The following is an 18,862-nucleotide window of genomic DNA, read 5'->3' as shown; positions in this document are numbered from 1 at the left end:
CTTTCAGGCTGAAATTTTTGCTACACTGACAGCATTAAATAAATTACAAATTTTAAATTATTTCCATTTAAATATTTGGCGCTTACGCTTTTGCTAATAGGCAGTTTCGCGAAACTAAGCGAAAAATTATTATTTTTTGTCTGAATTTAATATGGATGTTTGGTCGAGTTTCTCCTCCAAGTCTTACGCCACCTCTGAAGGGAAAATGGATTTTAAGAGCAGCTTTTTCTAGGCAAAAAAAATATTTTTCTATTTTCAGATGTTGCTCGAATCAGGCATCAACTCAAGTTCTACGGCATGGTAGTACGCACCTCTAAGCACTAGGTTACAGCGGCCGCTCAATTTAAAGTCAAATATGTAATTCATCACTTACCATGATATGAAACGGTGACAAACGATATCTGCACACAAGTCTCTGTACAACCAATTGGCTTTAGTGTACGCACAAATTGGCCATTATGAATGGTGTACACATTAACAGTGCCGTCCTAGAATGCAAGCATAAAAGAAAACATACGATTTCGTATCTCCATAATAAACAACTACATAATTGCAAATTTAGAGCGTACCAGCGATCCCGAAACCACCATATCTAATTCAGTGTAAATGGCTACACTTGAAATTGCATCGTCATGACCATACAGAGTGGTCAATGGTTTGGGCGAGAATACATTTTGCGTATTCAATTGTGTGACCGCCTGCAAATGCGCCTGACCTGTGAGTGCATGCATTGGAATGTTTGTGCTGGCCTGCGCGCTACCATACTGTTGACTCTGTATGCTCCAAACAATGCAAGTGCAATCACGTGAACCGGTCACTAAGTAGGAGCCGCAATTGTCCAACGCCAGGCAGGTGATAATGTCTAACGAAGAGGAGCAGAATATGCAAACAGTTAAATATTTACAAAAGCTTGAGAAGCGATCGATCGCTCATTGAACGACATTTATGCACACACCTAAATGCCGCGTCACTGATGCCACCGCCTTGCCTTTGTGCAAATTATATACACGCAGCGAATTATCCCAAATGCCACCCGCGTACAGCAGTTTGCCATCTGTGCTCACAGCGAATAATTGTGAGTGTGGATTTTGCGAGGGATGAAAGGGACCGAATATGCGTTTACGATTTCTACAGAAAAAAAGAGAGACGTTAGATTTAGGTGTAGCAAGGCAGCAATTAATAATAACACCCACTTCAAGTTCGTGGTTGTCGCATCGATTTCCAATAAAAATCCACGTTCTTTGTCGTACGACATCCATGAATTCGCACCAAGTATGCAAGATTTGGATATGCTGACGAGCACGTCAGGGCTGAGCTGTAGAAACGAACGTGGCGGACTACGCGGTGCGCTTAGGAAGACAATTGGATCTTTTGGTGTTGATAGCTCACAATAGTATTGCACAACCTTATCGAGAAATTGCGTCAAATCTGGTCGCTTCAACTCGGCGCGCACCAATTTCAACGCAGTCTCCTCCTGTGTCAAACGACGCGGATGTGGTTCACGCAATAATTGCGATGGCACTTGACCAAAGTTGTTGATCATACCCTCAACTGCCTCACGCTCGACCGGGTTGGTTATTTTATCCAGATCTACGGCACCTTCATAGGAGCAATAGTAGAAAACGTTGAGCGCTTCGACAGCTTTGGGCCCCTTTTGCTTGTAGCTGTGGGAAGAGGAAACAGCAGAAGTTATTACATAGTTGAAGGTACAGCAAACTCACCCAAAAATCAAGTCGATCCAATGATGCAGATTTTGACTAACATATTCCGATTCTAAAGCACGCCGGTGGATGGCAATAAACTCTTCGGGTGTGGTAGCCCAAGGCGGCAGTATGACATCGTCTACTTTCTCTTTTGTTATTTGTAAGTGACCCAAATCGAATCTGAAATTAAATTATTTGAGTAAAATCTTTCAAAAAAGGTGTTTCACAATTATAAACATGCCCCTTACTTATTCATATTTTTCAGAAATTCAGGAAAATAAAAGAATTCCGGTATCAGCTCCTTCACATCGTTCGGATTATCCATTAACAATTTCCATGTTTGTGGTATCGAATGAAATTGCCGATCCGCCACATCGAAACGACCGCTTTGTAGTTCAATGTGTAGCGAGGTAAATGGTTCGACGCGCAGCAAATAGTGCAAGACGCCACCTGAATTCGAATAATGTGTGCCATAATGGAATTTCGGTATGGCGCCAGAAGGATCTTCAAATGATTCATATTTGATGCGAACGCCAGCTTCGTTTTTGGGATTTATCTAAGGCGAAAGAAATTGTTTAAGAATTTCCAATACACACACACACACACATGAAAAAATGCCCCCCCAACTTACCACACCGACAGGCTTGGAGAGATCACGAAAGGATTTTGGATCAGTCAAGTCCAAAACATCACTGGTATAATCGGATAATATCCAGGGAAATACTGGATACTGACTGAGGTCGTTGTAGGAGCGACCTGTCAAGTAAAAGGAAATTTTTTTGTTTACGCAAATATGTATAAAAGAATTTGGCGCATAACATACCTGCAATTGTATTCAAGTACATAAGATATTCGAAATTTGAAATCTCGCGATTAACCCATTTCTGCGTGAGTCCTGAAGTGCGCAACAATTCTCCTGGCGAACGTCCAGAGCCATATAAGATGTTTGGCGGCTGCAGGCTTAGAATTTTTGTAAAAACTTTGTTGCGTGTCTGCGCGAAAAGTGTGTAGAGCAATTAAAATGTGCAGTGAAATTAAAAAATGCGCAACTCACCTTTGTGGTAAAATTTAAAAAATAGCTGGTTTGATCTATCAAAAATATTTCTAAAGCACTGCGCCGCAAATTGTATTTACGTAAATGTACCTCGCGTATCTTGCTGATGGGGAAGCTGAAAAAGACAAAAAAAATTTAAAAAAGTATATATGTATTTATTAATAAATATTCATCCTTTTTATATTATTAGTTTGTAGCACAACTCACCGAAAATCATGCTTGGAACCATCATCCGATGGCGGACTCAGGTCGATGAATGTAAAAAGCGTTTGATTAACCTCAATTTTACCCTTCACTTTGGTCATCAGCGTGATGAGTTCACAATCCTGTGAGATAACCGATTTCTCTAGTGGCACATCCTGTTGCGATTGCGCTTCAATCGACTGCCGTAGCTCTTCTTCGAGTTGTAAATTCTCATCGTCGGCCAAGAAGTCACGCACCACGGCATTCTTTATGGTCGAATCGAATTCCGAGATTTCTCTATAGAAAATATTTTTGTGTATTAATTGTATACATTTAAATATGAGTCTTTCTCATCCCTACCTTGGATCGTATGCATTTGTGGCATTATCGCGTAAATTCGCCGCATTCTCGTGCTTATTCGGATACAATTGCGGTTCGAGTTTTAGGCGCATGCGTGCAACATTCTCGTGATTTGCGAGCATCCAATATTCGTCATCTAAATTACTGCAAGTAGTTGTTGTGAGAATTTTTATTATGAATTTGTTTTTGTACTATTTATTTAAGTGTTTTGCATGTTACTAAATACCGCGTATAAAAGTATTTATGTTGTTGTTGTTGTAGCAGCATACAAATTCCCCAAAGACTTTTTGGGGAGTGTTGCTGGAGTGACAGTCCTTGGCCAGATATAAATCTGGGTCGTTCCGGTTACGTAGACCCGACTGTCGTCGGAACGAAAAAGTATTTATGTAGTTAGTTTCACCTAATGAAATACGGCGTACAAAAGTACTAAGAGACATTGGCTTCACTATCTACCGCATTGTAAAGTACTTAAAGCTTTTGACTTCACCAAATACTAGAAACTTAATAATTATGGCTTCTTGATTAAATATTAAATATGTACTCGCAATTAACTCAGTATAAAAACAATTTTATTAAAAATAAAGAATTTGCGGATTTTTGGCACTGCTTTGAGATTTTTGAGACTACTTCGGGATTCTCGGGATAGTTTCAGGATTTTCCAGACTAAGTAGATGCTTCGAGATTTTGAGGCCGGTTTGGCGTTTTTGGACTACTTCTCGATTTTCGGGACTACCTCGGGATTTTCGTGACTTCGTGATACTCGGGACAATTTCGGTATCTTCGGAAATACGTCCCTATTTTGGTGATTTTTTCGGGGCATACTAGAGATTTTGGGACTACTTCTCGATTTTCGGGACGGTTTGGGGATCACCTCGGTATTTTCAGGTTTCGCGAGATTCATTTACGATTTTCTTGACTACCTCGGAATTTTCGGGACTATTTCGGATTGTTGGGACTACTTCTCGATTGTCGGGACTGTTTCCAAAATTTTGGGAGTATTCTTTGGGATTCCATCTCGATTTTCGTGATTTTCGGGACTGCTCCTCGATTGTAGTGACCGGTTCGGGATTTTTCGGACTAATTATAGATTGGCGCTTATACTTGGGATTTTTCGGAATACATACAAATAACGGGATTTTCTGAACTAAAATTTATTTGTAATTTGAAGTGGAGTGAGTTAAGATAAATTGATTTGAGATGAGTTGAGTGAGGTCAATGTAAGGTATTTAGTGTTTAAGAATTTAGCCATTGACTAAATACCTTAGTACTTTATTGGGAGTATTTGCAATCTCTAAGGTATCTAATTACTTTAGATCAAGGTAATTAGCAACTGTTAAATTCTTTATTTATTTTTTTTTAATTTAGTATAAAGGAACTCCTAACCACAAATTTTTTTTTATTTTAGTATTTCGCAACTCCTAAATAGCCATTCCATTTCGCTGTGACAGTTCTGTTGTGCAGCATGCGGCAGATAATCCTAAGTAGTCCGGATAATACCTTATGTAAAGCTCCCCGGTATAAAGGAAGGCACCAACTGCAATATCTCAATCGCTCTCGAGGAAACCTGTTTCCTGTGCTATGTAGAGCTTAATCAGTCTCTCAAGAGTTTTCAATAGGAAAGGGGGAGGCTGAGTGGTTCGAAGTCCCTCAGAAATACGTTATCCTCACACTCCTTCAAGTTCCTGAGATTACCCCATTTCTAAGCAGCTCGCATAGCAGGGAGTAAGTCCGGCGAAGTTTCCACAAGAGCTAAGACGTTTTGTATTAGATAGCTCGTAAAGTGTATTTACCACCGCAATTAAGACTAGGTCTTAAGCTGCTCCAGGTCTTTTTTTTGCGTATTTTGAGGTAAATACATACTTGTCCCATCTACGCTTTGGTAGTTGTTGTGCCGAAAAGAATACATTTTACCAAAAGGGGCGTTATTCCAACTTCTAATAGGGATTTACCGATAGCCACCGGTGATCATTGATGGTACGAAAAACAAAAGGCTAGTGTTTTGATAGCATTAGTACAAATTTGTTTATCCAAAGATCTGCCTTTGTAGTAGACATATTGATAGTTTGATAGATTTTTGTGATTCAGCTGCTTAGCCCATGGCCTAAGAAAGTTCAGCGGCTTATCTGAGGGTAGCAGATGAATGTGACCAAGCTGCGACCACACAAACATATTTTGCGAGGCTATGAGTCTTGCGACCGCCAGTTTGCCTCTTAAAGTTACTTCCACTTAGAACTCCTATGCTTTCGTTACTATAGTCCATACATAGTCTGGAGTCTGCACATAGATAAATGGCCTAGATCTCCATTTGAAGGAAGCTGGTGTATTTCCCTAGAAGATCAGCGAACTTGGTAACTTAATATAGCCATAAGTCCAATTAATTGTTTATCAAAATTTTTTTATTAACGATGAAAGTTTTCAACAAAGACAATGAGTATTTCTAGTTTATTTACAAATGGATGTCCCCTGTTGAATTGCCTTGTTCCGCCCATATTTGGCGCGCACAGCGCTCCTCATTCAATCGGCAAGGCAATCGCAACTCAACAATTAGCTGACATTTGGACAAGAGGGTGTCGGTACGTTGGTAATCAATAGGTCAATGGTCAATAATCCGGCCTGTTTCCTTCCGTGTGGCTTAGACAACAATTGGAGCAGCGAAGGACTTGGCAACAACTGGTGCTGGTGCGGCTACAATGGGGGCAGCAACAGACTTGGCAGCGACGACGGGTGCAACAGCAGCCACCGGCACATCCTTCTGTACGACAGCATTGAAACCGTTGATGGAATCAGCGTAGTAGTTGACAATACGACGGGAACCATCGGGTTCGATGAGCGAGTATGAGCCGCGTACGATATCACCATCGCGTGTCTCCTCTTGGGTCTTTGAGTCACCGGTCAGAGTATCCTGCACGTTGTAGGCGTAACTGTACTGTGGGTGTGGGTCAACAATATCTGAAGCGACAGCTAGTGGTGCAGGAGCGGCGGCGGCAACTAATGGAGCAGGAGCGGCAGCGAGCGGTGCGGCAACTGGAGCAGCAAAAGCGCGGGGAGCAAGAAGTGGTGCTGGCGCAGCGGCGAATGTCCTGGCAACAACTGGTTTCACAATGGGTGCAGGAGCAGCGGCAGCAACCAAAGGTGCTGGAGCAGCGGCATAACGAGCGTAGAAGGGGGCGGCGGCATAGGCAGCTGGTGCGGCGGCGTAGGCAAATGGTGAAGCAGGTCCGGCAGCATATGCGAGGGGCGCGGGACCAGCAACAATACCAGCATTGGCGGAGAGTGCCAAAGTGGACAGAACAGCGGCAAACTAAAAGTTTGAAAAGAAGAAAGATATTTTTTAAAATCGTTTTTAACTTTGAAAGAACGGACACGCGGACTGCGAATACGACTGGCGGGGCGAATGGCAGAGCTTTGAGCGCGCTTTGGCTGCGTTGGTAATCCAAGAATCCTTTGCTTTGGCGGCGCTTCTGCTTTTCGCTCCAACAGACGTAATCCAAGTGCCCGTTGCCTGTGGTGTGTGCGATATGCGATCGAGGATGCAATGATCGCCACATCCATTAATTGTAGTACTTACAACAAATGGACTCATTGTGTGCTTAAGCTGATTAGATTCTCACTGTCGGTTGATTAAAATAAAACTGACATACTTTTTCCAAAATCGCGACGCTTTTTATACCCAAAAAATTGAGCGACTCGAGCGTGCGCTGATACCACGACTAGAAGACTCGAAGCAGAGCAGAAAGACGGTTTCCAAAAAATTTGAATATTTGCTCTGTGCTGTACTACTTGACGACGCCGCAATTACCACCCCACCCCCACCTCGAACGATACCACCATTTCAGGTGTTGCGGATCGCATAAAATTGTGCTCTCGAAATTTTGTTGTTTTTCAATTTTGTAGATTTTTTATTTTAATTTGTGTTTTTTTTTTAACCATTCGTCGTGAGCAACTCATATGAGTGTATGACCTCTTCACTTCGAGCGATTCGAGTGACACTTTGCACACGAAGGGCGGTTGGTGTTAATTCAAGAAGCTAAACACGAAACCAGCCAACAACCAATGGCCAATCAACCAAAAGTATACATTTTGAAATTCTACTAGCAAATGCTGGGCACGTAAATCGGGTAAAACCGCTGCAACGCTAGCGCGCAGGCAAGTAGGTACATATGTATGTACCTTAGGGTGGTTCAAAAATACATGTGAAAAAGTAAAGTCCGAATTTTAATGCGCTCACCCTCTAGGATTCTGCTATACCTAAAAAAATATACCCCTGTTTTTTGTTTTACTTTGAAATCAAAAAATATTTAGAGGTCGCTCAAAGTTTTCCATGTATTTTATATGGGAAAAAACAACTTTTCGTAGAAGTGATATAGAGTTCCTAAAAATCGATATTTCCGATCGGAAAACTCTGTTTCTCTGCAGCATATTCCCAATAATAATACTCAATTGTTTATTTAACCATTTTTTCATATTAACTATAATTTATAGGTCCACCAAAAACCCCCAAAAATCCCGAAAAATGCAAAGGGGGGACCAATAAACGATCTTTAGTATTAAAAAAGGTTACAAATAAACAATTGGTTATTACTTTTGAAAGTCTCCTGCAGAGAACCTAATTTTTCCGATCGAAAAATATTGATTTTCAAGAATTTTGTATCATTTCAACGAAAAATTTTTTTTTTCTCCCCCTTATAAAATACATGGAAAATTTTGAGCGCTTTGAGCGACCTCTAAATATTTTTTGATTGCAAAATAACAAAAAGAGTATAAATTTTTCGATATAGAACAATCCTAGGCGTTGAGCGCATTAAAATTCCAGCTTTACTCTTTTTGGACCACCCTAATGTAAATACTACTATTGCCCACTGCTGTGTGGGTGTATGCGAATTACGACGCTATCAACAAGCTAATAAGTAAGCGTGTTGCACTCCCGCACGTGGCTGACAAGCAAGCTACTCGAATCCAAAGACCTCTGCGGTAGCAGCGAGTGGCAGCACGCTCCATGGTGGTGACGTGGCAAATCGAATCTAATTATTGATATCGGCCGCGAAAGCGCCAACCAACGCATATCTCGATAATTGCAATTCGATGCATGTCAACCCGAAATTGAGAGTTTTCTCATTTGTTTTTTTTTTTTTTTTGTTGGAAATGTATGTTGTACGTACGCTGCTAAATATAAAATTCACATACTTACTGTTAATCTGCATAAATAAATAACCTCTACCTATGGTATTCAGTGAGTGCTAGGAAATGCACAAAGTTAATAAAATCAAAAAATAAAAAAATAGATCGCATTGATTATAAAATAATTTCATTCAAGTGCTACGAATTTTTGAGTTTCATTTAAGCAATGGAATTAATTTGTTTTTTTTTTTATTTGTTTGATTAGGTTTTATTTTTAACGTAAATTGGAAAGCTCTACGCCGAGTTGCATACTAAAGTCGTCGCAGAAAACATGTCGAGCATAGGAAATCCACAAGCGAAAAATAATAACGCAACTTGAAGGTATTCAAAAAAAAAAAAAAATAACGAAAAATAAAAGAAGAACGAGTACTTGAAAGAATTCAGCAGACTTCATTTGGTGTTGTAGAGCTCGTTTAAGACAATAAGGAAGAATTTACTTGTGAATCGCTAAATAGCCTTAAATTTGCAAGCATTTTTGTGCAATCAAAGGGTGGGCCATATAGTGGTTTCGTTTTAAAAATTTAAAGGAAATAAAAAAATACTTTTTTTGCTATATGCTACGTACAGTTGGGCCGAATAGAGTACACGGTAATTTTTTGTTAAATATTTATTTGCAAGGTTTTTAAAGTTAAATTTTTTGTTATTTTTTCATAAAAATATGGTTTATGCTTTAATCAAAACCATACAAATCAAACTATCAAACCTTATGCAGAGCTTAGAAAAATTAGAAAAGAAAATGTCATTAAAATTAAAATTTTTTAATCTTATCTGATTTTTTGGTGTATCCAGTTTGGTAGCCCATTAAATTTTAGTATAACAAAACGCAAATTTAGTTTTAATCACAGCAAAAGGATGGTGGCCACGAAACCCATATAAACTATGAATATCCTATCAATGATGACGAAATCTAGGTGACGATAGCTGATTATTTGGAAATTAAAATAGCAAAAAATGTGACTCAAAAATAATCAAAAAATATTGCGCCTAGGATGCCACACCACTGAAGTGAAACTTCTCTAAATTTTTACCTCCTTCGCAGCACACCTACATAGCAACAGAGAAATGCGTTACTTATCGATTTTGACATCTACCGGATTTACGAATATATCGAAGCTTGAAAAGCTAGGTATTCGTCTCTCAACGCATCGCTGCCAAAACCTCAAAGGCAACGAAGGCCGAAGTTGGGCGGCCCATGACTGGTTGCGGTGCAAGGAATGCCTGGTCTGAGCCTTCTCTAGTCAATTGATCAGATGTCTCATTAACAGTAAGTTCGTTGTGTTTTCCCACATACAAAATTTAGTCGAGATTTGCATTGCCGAAATAGCTTGGAAGTAGTTAGATGGCTGGTCAATACCTTGAGCGCAGCTTAATTGTCACTAAGGAAAACTATAAACTCCGACTTCTCCATCTAGTTTCCTCAACGTAGTCCATGGTCTTGAGGATTGCAAATCACCCGGCTTGAAATACCGAGGCATGTTTGCCAAGAGAGAAATGAAGATTGTTCCCGTTACTTTAAATATAGACTCCAGATCCTTATCCTGCGTCAGTTTTGGAGCCATGAGTAAAGACTCTACAACATGTAAAGCCGGGCTTGCTAATGGCCTCAGGAAACTCAATATTGTAGTAGCTCTTCAGCAAAGAAAACGGTGGCGTACTATCCAGTGCAGGGACCGAACATAACAAATATTGATAAAAACTGTCATTGAAAAACTAACTATGAAGGAAATGTTCTACAACTAAGTGACACATACCAATCGATTTCTTTTTTACCGAGAAGCAAATTTGAAAATAAATTTTTATGTGTGTTTTATGCAAAATTATTAAAAAAAAAAAAATGATTTTGGTTTTTTTTTAATAAATGTAAAATAAAAATTATTTTTGATTTTTATCTAAATAATCTGTTATTTTGATTTTTATATTATATGTCTTAGACATCAGTTATCGAATACACTTATTTCTAAAAGTCATCAATAAAAATCAGTCAGTGACTTTTACTTTTAAAAGTCGTCAGTATAAATCAGTCACCGACTTTTATTTTGTAAGCCATACCTACAAAAGTCATTATCATTTTTCGCAGTTAAGAAAGTGTTGGAGAACAAAAGTTTACTACAACTTATACAAATGACTTTTTTAAGTATGATTTTAAAAATAAAAGTCAATCACTGATTTATATTGATGACTTTTAAAAGTAAAAGTCACCGACTGATTTTTATGTATGACTTTTATAAATAAAAGTCTTCAATAACTGTTATATAAGACATTTAATTTAAAAATAAAAAATAACTGTTATTTGCAGATTATTTAGATAAAAATCAAAAATAATTTTTATTTTGGATTTATAAAATAAAAATCAGAAATAACTGTTACTTAAGGAGTAATTAAATAAAAGAAAGTAAATAACGGTTTAATAGCGATTTTTTTATAAAGGTCTATTTTATTTCTTTTTTTTTTAATTAATTGTTTTTCTTTTTTAGATTTAATTTTTTTTATAATTTTTATATTTTATTGTTTCAAAAAGAAAAAAAATTTATTTCACTTAATTTTTAGAAACTTATTTTATTTATTGTTTCCTTTTTTACGTAATTTTTTTAAGTTATTTTTTATAGTTTTTAGTTTTTATAAAAACAAGCATATTTTTATTTGATTAAATTTTTAGAAAACTTATTGCTAAAAGACAAACAGAATAACGCTAAGACCTCCTCACTAGCAAATCTTGCAACTTGTCTTTCGAAAGACAGAAAAGAGCTTTCAAGACATTTGTCAGAATTGCCCTGTAAAACAACAACGGAAGCGAGTTGAGCTTCGTTTCGTTGTTGAGAGCAAGTTTGACGGAATCTTAAGCTATTTGGGATTTACTAGATATGTATTTATGTATGTACTATTCAAAACATGAATTCAATTGTGAGCATAAAATCATGAGCAATAAAATTATATGTTTTGTATTTATTGATTTTTGATTAATTTTTTGACAATTAAAAAAAGACTAATGGCTTACAGCAGTTTATATTGCAGATTTAAGAAAATTTGCAAAAAAGTAAGTTTCAAAATCTCTCAATTAAACTAACCAAGCAGCGGAACAAAAGTTTCAAAATTAAATCACTTAAGCGGCGAAATAATCACAACTAAATTTGGAGTGAATTCGGTACAAAAATTTCCTTTTAATTACCACTTAAAATGTACTTTGCGTTATCTCAACAATAAACCACGCTTTGAACGCATAAGTGGAAACATACGCATGCGCGCAAAAAAAAAAAATCCCAAAAACCAAGACAAAAAAAAGCCAACATTCCCGATGCCAGCAGCTTTGTTGTTTTATTTTTTTTTGCATAAATGTTACGTTTAGGCCATGTTATTGTGCGTGACAATTTTAACTAAACCAACGACCTTGTGTTGTATTGGCCAAATACCAAAGTACGAGTACTTCGCCACAATGATGCATTGCATTGTCTATGCAGCCAAGCAAACGTGGTAGCTATGTATGTATAAGCATTCATACTAGTATGTACTATGATTGTATGTATACAATGCACATAAATATGCACAATATATATGTACATATATTATTAATAGTGCGTATTGTATTAAATCCCTTGTTTACATAGTTGGCACTGAGGTTATCGATGTTAAATAGGGAGAGTTTTCCAATACCATGTTTTGGCCTCGAAAATCGGTATTGCTTTAAATAGTTTGCGAAAATGCAAAATAAATACTCAATATAGCGAAAAAATTTACATAAATACACAAGCGCTTAAAATGATAAATGCTAAGAATTGAATGTACATATGTATCTACATATCTAAATAAATAAATATTGTGACAAGTTTTAAAATACTTACTTTACTATTTGAGACAGTGTGAACGATAAACTACACCGCGCAAAAAAAATCTAAACAAATTTTGGCGCGGCAAATGTTAAAGCAGATTTCGATAGATTTTTTTTTTGTGCGGATTACGAATTCGTGGATAAACAGTTTCCATTTGCTCCAGATTTTGAGAAAAACGTGGTTCAAGTGTCAAAAAATCGAGTTTTTGGCAATATTTGAGAAGCTCTCGCGAAAAAAAGGTGATAGAACCTGCCACTTAGACAGTCAGAAAAAAATTCTCAAAAATCAACGTGATTTTTTAGAGATTTGAAATTTGCACATTATTATACTAAAACTGCATACCTGATTTCTTTTTAGAAATTCGTATTAAAAAGTTCGCGATTTTGCTGAAACTTTGCAGATTTTTCTTAATTTATGTACACAGTAATACTCATGGATTTAAATGGAGTTTGCTAAAATACAGACCATATTTTAATACAAAATTAACAAAAAACTTATAGCGTGTAAAACGTTGCGAATATTAACAAAAAAGAGCCGTACGCTCAATTTCGGGAGTAACTGTATGTAAGTCCAAATTTCAAAATTTGTAAAAAATAAAAATAAAAAAGTACACAAACTGTTCATCCCAATTCCAAGTATTTTAATTCAATGTTTAAATTAATTTTTGGTATCTATGCAGTTTTATAGCTTATTAAAATTTAGCTATTTAAATTTTTGCTAAAAAATCGCATTGATTTTTGATATTTTTTTTTTCTGACGGCGTTGTGCACTCTGTTTCAGCAAAAAAAATGATCTAAAATCAACACGATTTTTTAGAAACTTTAAATGTGCACTTTAATATACTAGAATTAAATAAGCTATAAAACTGCATACCAAAAATTATTCTATAAATTGAAATTAAAATGCTAGGAATTGGGATGAAAAGTTTGTGGAATTTTTATAATTTTTGTGCAAAGTCTGAAATTTGGATTTATTGGTTTATTTGTTAAAAAAGAGCTATACTTTTATATAAAAATAATGCACATTAAACAAACAAAAGATAAATTGTTCAAAATGTTGAGGTGCTATCGTTTTGTCGCGGGCTGTACTTAGTGCGTTCTAAACTAATTAAGAAATAATTCTATTAATTTGAACCTTAATTAGGAAGCTGTTTTGAAAGTATGTTTTCTACAAATAATGTAATATTAGAAAAAGTAGTTAGCAAATCGAATCCTTTAACATCGATATTTTTTTTTTGCCTTGCTTTATCAAGTCAGGTCGATATCTCTTACGTGTTACGATGCGTATATGCACATACATATGTAAGTATCGACTATCAAAATTTTAACGAAATTTAAGAGGCATTCTTAAAACTCTGAACGTTTTTTAATACACACCCATACAGACATATGTACCAGCATATATGTATGTACATAAATGCTTGTTTAATACGCGTGTTATTTTTGGCGCGCGACATTTTTGTAATCGCTTTCCGTTGTGTCACGCTATTCGCTTAATGCTGGCGGAAATGTCGTTGCGATCTAGATTTGGATTTTTAATTTTAACGATTTCAAAGCACACTAATACGTATTTACATATATACACACAGTCTCATTTAAGCTTACCCTGCAGGAAAAGGTACTGGTTGTAAGCTCGGAAACTACTAGCTTGCTTTGCTGCTCGTTTAGTTCGTTTCCAACTCTTTTTTCATACGAGGAACTGGTATTTTTTAAATGACAGGGCCCTAAGAAATCTCAATTGGCCAGCTATGCATCAGCATTTTCCGGATAACATTGAACCCCGTTTTAGCTTGTAAATTAAGCGCTCGAGTGTAGCTGAACAAGAGACCCGATTCTCAGCTCAAGATGCATAGGACCCCATTGGCTTCCTTAGTGAATCCAAAAAGGGTATTGCTAGGTGAATTCTTTATTGCAAAGTGTTCGACTGTTGGAGCTGTAAAATGAAATAATTTTTGTCTGGCCAAAACCGGACAATAAATAAGAATGTGTACTGAAGTCTCATAATCTTGATGACGGAATCAACATTCTAGCTCAGCGATTACACTTATTCGGTGCATATGAAATCGTAGTCGGTTGTCACTAGGTAATTAAAGAAAGAGTAGCGCAAGAGCTTGGCAGGTCAGTATAATACTCCTATCTACTTAATCGGCTAAATCGGTTTTGTACCAGATTCATAAATCCCTGCGTCTGCTCTGTCCTCCATTGCACAAATGTACGTATCTGGAAGCAAGGGCAGGGAACCCTTCTGGTTATCTTCGCGATCATGGATTTTCACTAGGAACTTTCTGCCAAAGCAGTTATTGTTAGTAATATTGAGTCCTAACCGCCAAAATAACGTAAGCGAAATTTTTTTTCAAAATTTTATTTTTGATGCATCTATTTTTACATCAAAAAGAAAATTTTGAAAAAAATTTCGCCTACGTTTTTTTGACGGTTAGGGCTCGATATGTACAGGGAAATTCTGGCTAAGATAATTGCATGTCTTTGTAAGTCAATTGAAAGACATTAAACAAGGTAGCTTGAAAGATTTAGTTTACTCTTGTATTGAAGTCTTACAAAAAAAAAGCTCCCCCATCAACTTGCATGGTGATAAGCTCTTTTGACTAGAGCTCTTGTTAGTCGGCTAGTCGATAAATAAAAATAGTGTTTTTTTAGTTTAGTCTAATTTTTAGGAACTTATATTATTTATAAATTTTTTTTATTTAATTTTTTTTTTTCAATTTCAAATTTGTTTTTAAAGTTCATTTAATTTTTAGAAAACTATTTTAATTATTTTTTCGTTAATTAAAACTTCTGCTTTAATTTTTAATTTTTATGGTTTTAAAAGGAAAAATATGTTGTTTTTTATTCAATTTAGTTTTTCAATTAGTCTTTCGAAGAGAGAAAGAAGCTTTCAAGATACATACATAGTTGCCAGAATTGCCCTGATAGAATCAAAAAATTCGCATATTCCTAACTCTGGTAAATATCTGCCCAACAAGATCTGCATTAAGCTTTTTTGTAAAGTAACATTACAAAGCGATCACAAAGAACTGATACATAGTGCATTACATTAGAGTTGTCTAAGTAGAGAACTTTGACAGAATATTATTTGAGATTTGTTAATGTCTATTTAAATTTTTTTTGTAGAAAATTTGTCCTACAGTTCTTGGCAATGGCATGGAGCGATACTCAGTTGAACAACGCGTAAAAGTGAACCAAGCGTTGATGCCGATTTTTCAAAAACAAAAAAAAATCATCATGAGCGATGAGGCCCATTTTCGCCGAGGATACGTTAACATGTAAATCGGCAAGAGAAAACTATGCACCCACAACGAGTCACTGTTTGGTGTGGTTTTTGGCCTATTAAAGGGAATGGTGAACGTTAGTGTGACATCATAAAAACCTGTTTATGGCCTGAATTAGATGACTTGGACAATATGCGGTTTCAACAGGACTTCTTGTGTCCCTCTTGCCACCGAGCGAATGAAACAACATCCTTATTGCGAACATTTGCGGTCTTATTGTATCACCCTATATGTATAACAATGCTTTATTTCTTAGACTACCTGTATTATTGGTCTACTTAAAAACCAACAATTCTCACGATTGTCATTATTTGGCAATTAGCCCGAACTTTCCTGCAGGGTACCATATGCAAGTATGTATTTGTGTATATCTACAATGAATGTACCTACTTCTGTTGCATACAAATTTACGAATTTGTTTCTCACTTTACCCTTTAAATGCTTAAAACTACTACTACTACTACTATTCCCGCAAATGAATTAATAACTAAATTTACTTAACGCAATAAACAAAAAAAATGGCAAAACAAAAATCAGAAATAAAAGGAATAATTGCACAACCAAAAAGTTTTTGGAACCGCCCGACTGCGGTTGCGACGGCTGATCTCATTTGGCACTGGTCTGCGTATCACAATGTACAATCAGCCGCCGTGTGGCCATTTGCCATTCACTTTTGTAGCACTTTTATGTTATTTGTCGTTTCGTTTTCGTTTCGTTTTGTTGCCGCAAAAGTCGCAGTTTTGTTCTGCTGCTGCTCTATGCACGGCCACAAGGCATTTGTTGCTCTGGTGTGACCAAATTGGCACATTATTAAAAATGCATCAATTAGGCATCGACTGTATAACCTGTTCAGAGGCGAAATGGATTAAAAGGTGTAGATACCTACACTGCATTGGATATAGTGTATAGTGTGGGCCAATGCGTTTATATGTATGTATGTATGTATGTACATAAGTACAAAGCATATATGCAACTTGGGTGCACGCAATTTTCTACGTCGGGCTGCGTTTTTCAGTCGATTTCTTTCACAAAAGCAGCATCCCTTATTTATCAGTTTATGCGCGTAAAATGCATGCAACTGTGAAAAAATTTCAATCGAATATTAGATTTGTAAATTGGAATTTTATTTCGTAGTAATTAACCGAATGGCCAATTAATGGTTGTTGGTGTGATTTGGTCGCTCAATGTCATTTTACGGTGGTGTAGTTTATTATTTATGCATGCGAGTCGACCAAAGGTTAGGCGGGCAGCACTGCCCATGCCTATCCCTGCATGTCTTTAAACCATCCTGTCTCTCTAGCGGATCGATCCTAGCACACAACCGAAGTGATCGTGCTGCTCCAACAGTAGCAATGGCCGAGTGAGCAATGCGCTGGCTGGCGTGCCATTGATGGGCTTCGAGTTCCAAATCCTCGGTCAGCGGAATGTTTTTTACAAGCTTTTATTATGTTTCACCTGTGTGTAATCAAATCGTGCAACCAATTTTTAACGAACTTCCCGATGAGCTAGAAACTTGAAACTTTAAACTTAGCTTAGAACGCGGCGCAAATGCAATGTGAAAGATGAATTAATCCGCTAGGTAGCGCGGATGTCGAGATATTTGAAAACTCGTATTTATGGACCGATATGGTTCATATTTGAAATGTATATTACCTACATGAAGAGAAATAACTACACAAAAACAATTACAAGGTAGGTAGCGCAGGAGTCCAGATATTTGGAAAACCCGCATTTATGGTCCAATTTGTTCCATATTTAGAACGTGTATTACTTCAATGGAAAGAAATAGCTCCACAAAAATTTTAGCTGATAGGTGGTGTGGGGGGATTTTTTTTTATTAAACACTAATAAAAGTTTGTCTTTAAAAAGGCTTTTTTTAATTACTTGTTTTATTTAATTTTCTTTAAATGTTAATATATTTTTTCTGTTTTAAAAAGAAAAATATGTACTTTTTTTTATTCAACTTTTGAACACTTAAGTTATTTTTGGTTATTTTATTTTTTTTTTTATTCAGAGACCCAGAATAATAATTATTTCATGGTGGAGTTTTAAAAAATAATCAACCAAATTTTCGTAAAAACTATAATTATGTGTGAGAAGAATTTTTTAAGTCATCGAAGGTCTTTTCATAATAATTATCAGCGGGATAAATATTTTTAAGTCTTCAAATGCTTTAATTTTGAGACTTATATTAAAAAAGTCTTGTCATAATAATTATCATTTAGATACAAATTTTTAAGTTTTCAAAGACTTTTACTTCGAGACTTTTATTATAATAAAAGTCCCCAAATAAACCCGAACTGGTCCCCAACTAGTCCCAAAACGGTCCTGAACAAGCCCCGTTTTTTAAGACTTAAAAAATTTTTTCCGCGCTCATACTTATTATGAAGACTTCTATAATATAAGTCTCAAAATAAAAGTCTTTGAAGACTTAAAAATATTATCACTCTGATAATTATTATGAAAGGAATTCTATAAGTCCTTGAATAATAATTATAGACGACTCGAAAAATTGTTATCTTAATATAATAATTATTGATTGACCTTTATTCTTTTCTCTTATAATAGTCATCGGTCTATTTTTGTTTAATTATTTTAACATTAAATTTTATTGTTTTATTAAGAAAAATATTTTTAAATTTTAAAAACTTATTAAGTTTTTCCTTTTTTTAATTTTTTTATTTATTTTTATTTTTTTTTTTGTATTTTTTCAAATCTAAATTTAAATTTATTTGTAAATTTAATGTTTATATTTTATTGTTAAAAAAATATGTATTTCTTCATTAAACTTATTTTCTTTTTTTTTAGTTTTCATTAAGCAGCAAAATATAGTTTTTTTTATTAAATTTTTGGAGATCTTTTTAGTCTTTCAAAAGACAGAATAGAGCTGGTTGATTTCTTTTTTTTTTGTGGTGAATTGAAAGACAGTTGCCAGAATTGACCTGTTTATTATCATTTTTATCTTAAAACAAGCAACATTTTGCTATAAATCACTAAAGACATGTAAACGTAGCATACAAAGCTTAATTTTTGTCTACAATTAAATACATATCGGGTTCCTATAAGCAAATGACAAATGTACACCTCACTTGCGCGCCGATAAGCGATAAATATGTGCAATGAAAAAAAAAATGCATTTTATGCGTGACAATGGCTTGGCAAATGTTTACGCAGTCGCTATAGCAGGCGGCTATACCAACCAAATTAATAGATCAGACCATATTCTATACAACCAATATATTTATGTATGTATGTATATTTTCATAATCATTTG

The 18,862-nt window shown here is 35.7% G+C and overlaps 2 protein-coding genes across 2 annotated transcripts; both read right to left on the bottom strand.

Moving 5' to 3' along the window:
• Positions 1-373: 373 nt before the first annotated feature.
• LOC118754196 (neurobeachin-like protein 1) lies at positions 374-4,997 on the bottom strand (the record flags this gene model as incomplete). Its single annotated transcript, XM_036489061.1, has 12 exons — positions 4,993-4,997; positions 3,301-3,444; positions 2,965-3,237; positions 2,758-2,872; positions 2,527-2,695; positions 2,335-2,459; positions 1,952-2,259; positions 1,722-1,883; positions 1,194-1,664; positions 956-1,128; positions 570-862; positions 374-488 (listed from the first exon to the last, which is right to left on the bottom strand). Coding segments are annotated over exons 1-12 (2,353 nt in total), but the record flags the coding sequence as incomplete, so codon positions are not given.
• A 681-nt stretch (positions 4,998-5,678) lies between these two features.
• On the bottom strand, positions 5,679-7,010 carry LOC118754195 (larval cuticle protein A3A-like). The gene is made up of 2 exons (XM_036489060.1): positions 6,869-7,010; positions 5,679-6,601 (listed from the first exon to the last, which is right to left on the bottom strand). Exons 1-2 carry the CDS (start codon positions 6,881-6,883, stop codon positions 5,933-5,935), a joined length of 684 nt encoding a protein of 227 aa, XP_036344953.1. The 5' UTR covers positions 6,884-7,010; the 3' UTR covers positions 5,679-5,932.
• Between the last annotated feature and the right edge of the window lie 11,852 nt (positions 7,011-18,862).

The sequence above is a fragment of the Rhagoletis pomonella genome, unplaced genomic scaffold (assembly GCF_013731165.1).
Source record: "Rhagoletis pomonella isolate Grant_MI unplaced genomic scaffold, Rhpom_1.0 Rhpom_scaffold_03530, whole genome shotgun sequence".
In the NCBI taxonomy this organism is placed as follows: Eukaryota; Metazoa; Arthropoda; class Insecta; order Diptera; family Tephritidae; genus Rhagoletis; species Rhagoletis pomonella.
The sequence above is the reverse complement of the archived record's forward strand: the minus strand, read 5'-3'. Positions and strand labels throughout refer to the sequence as shown.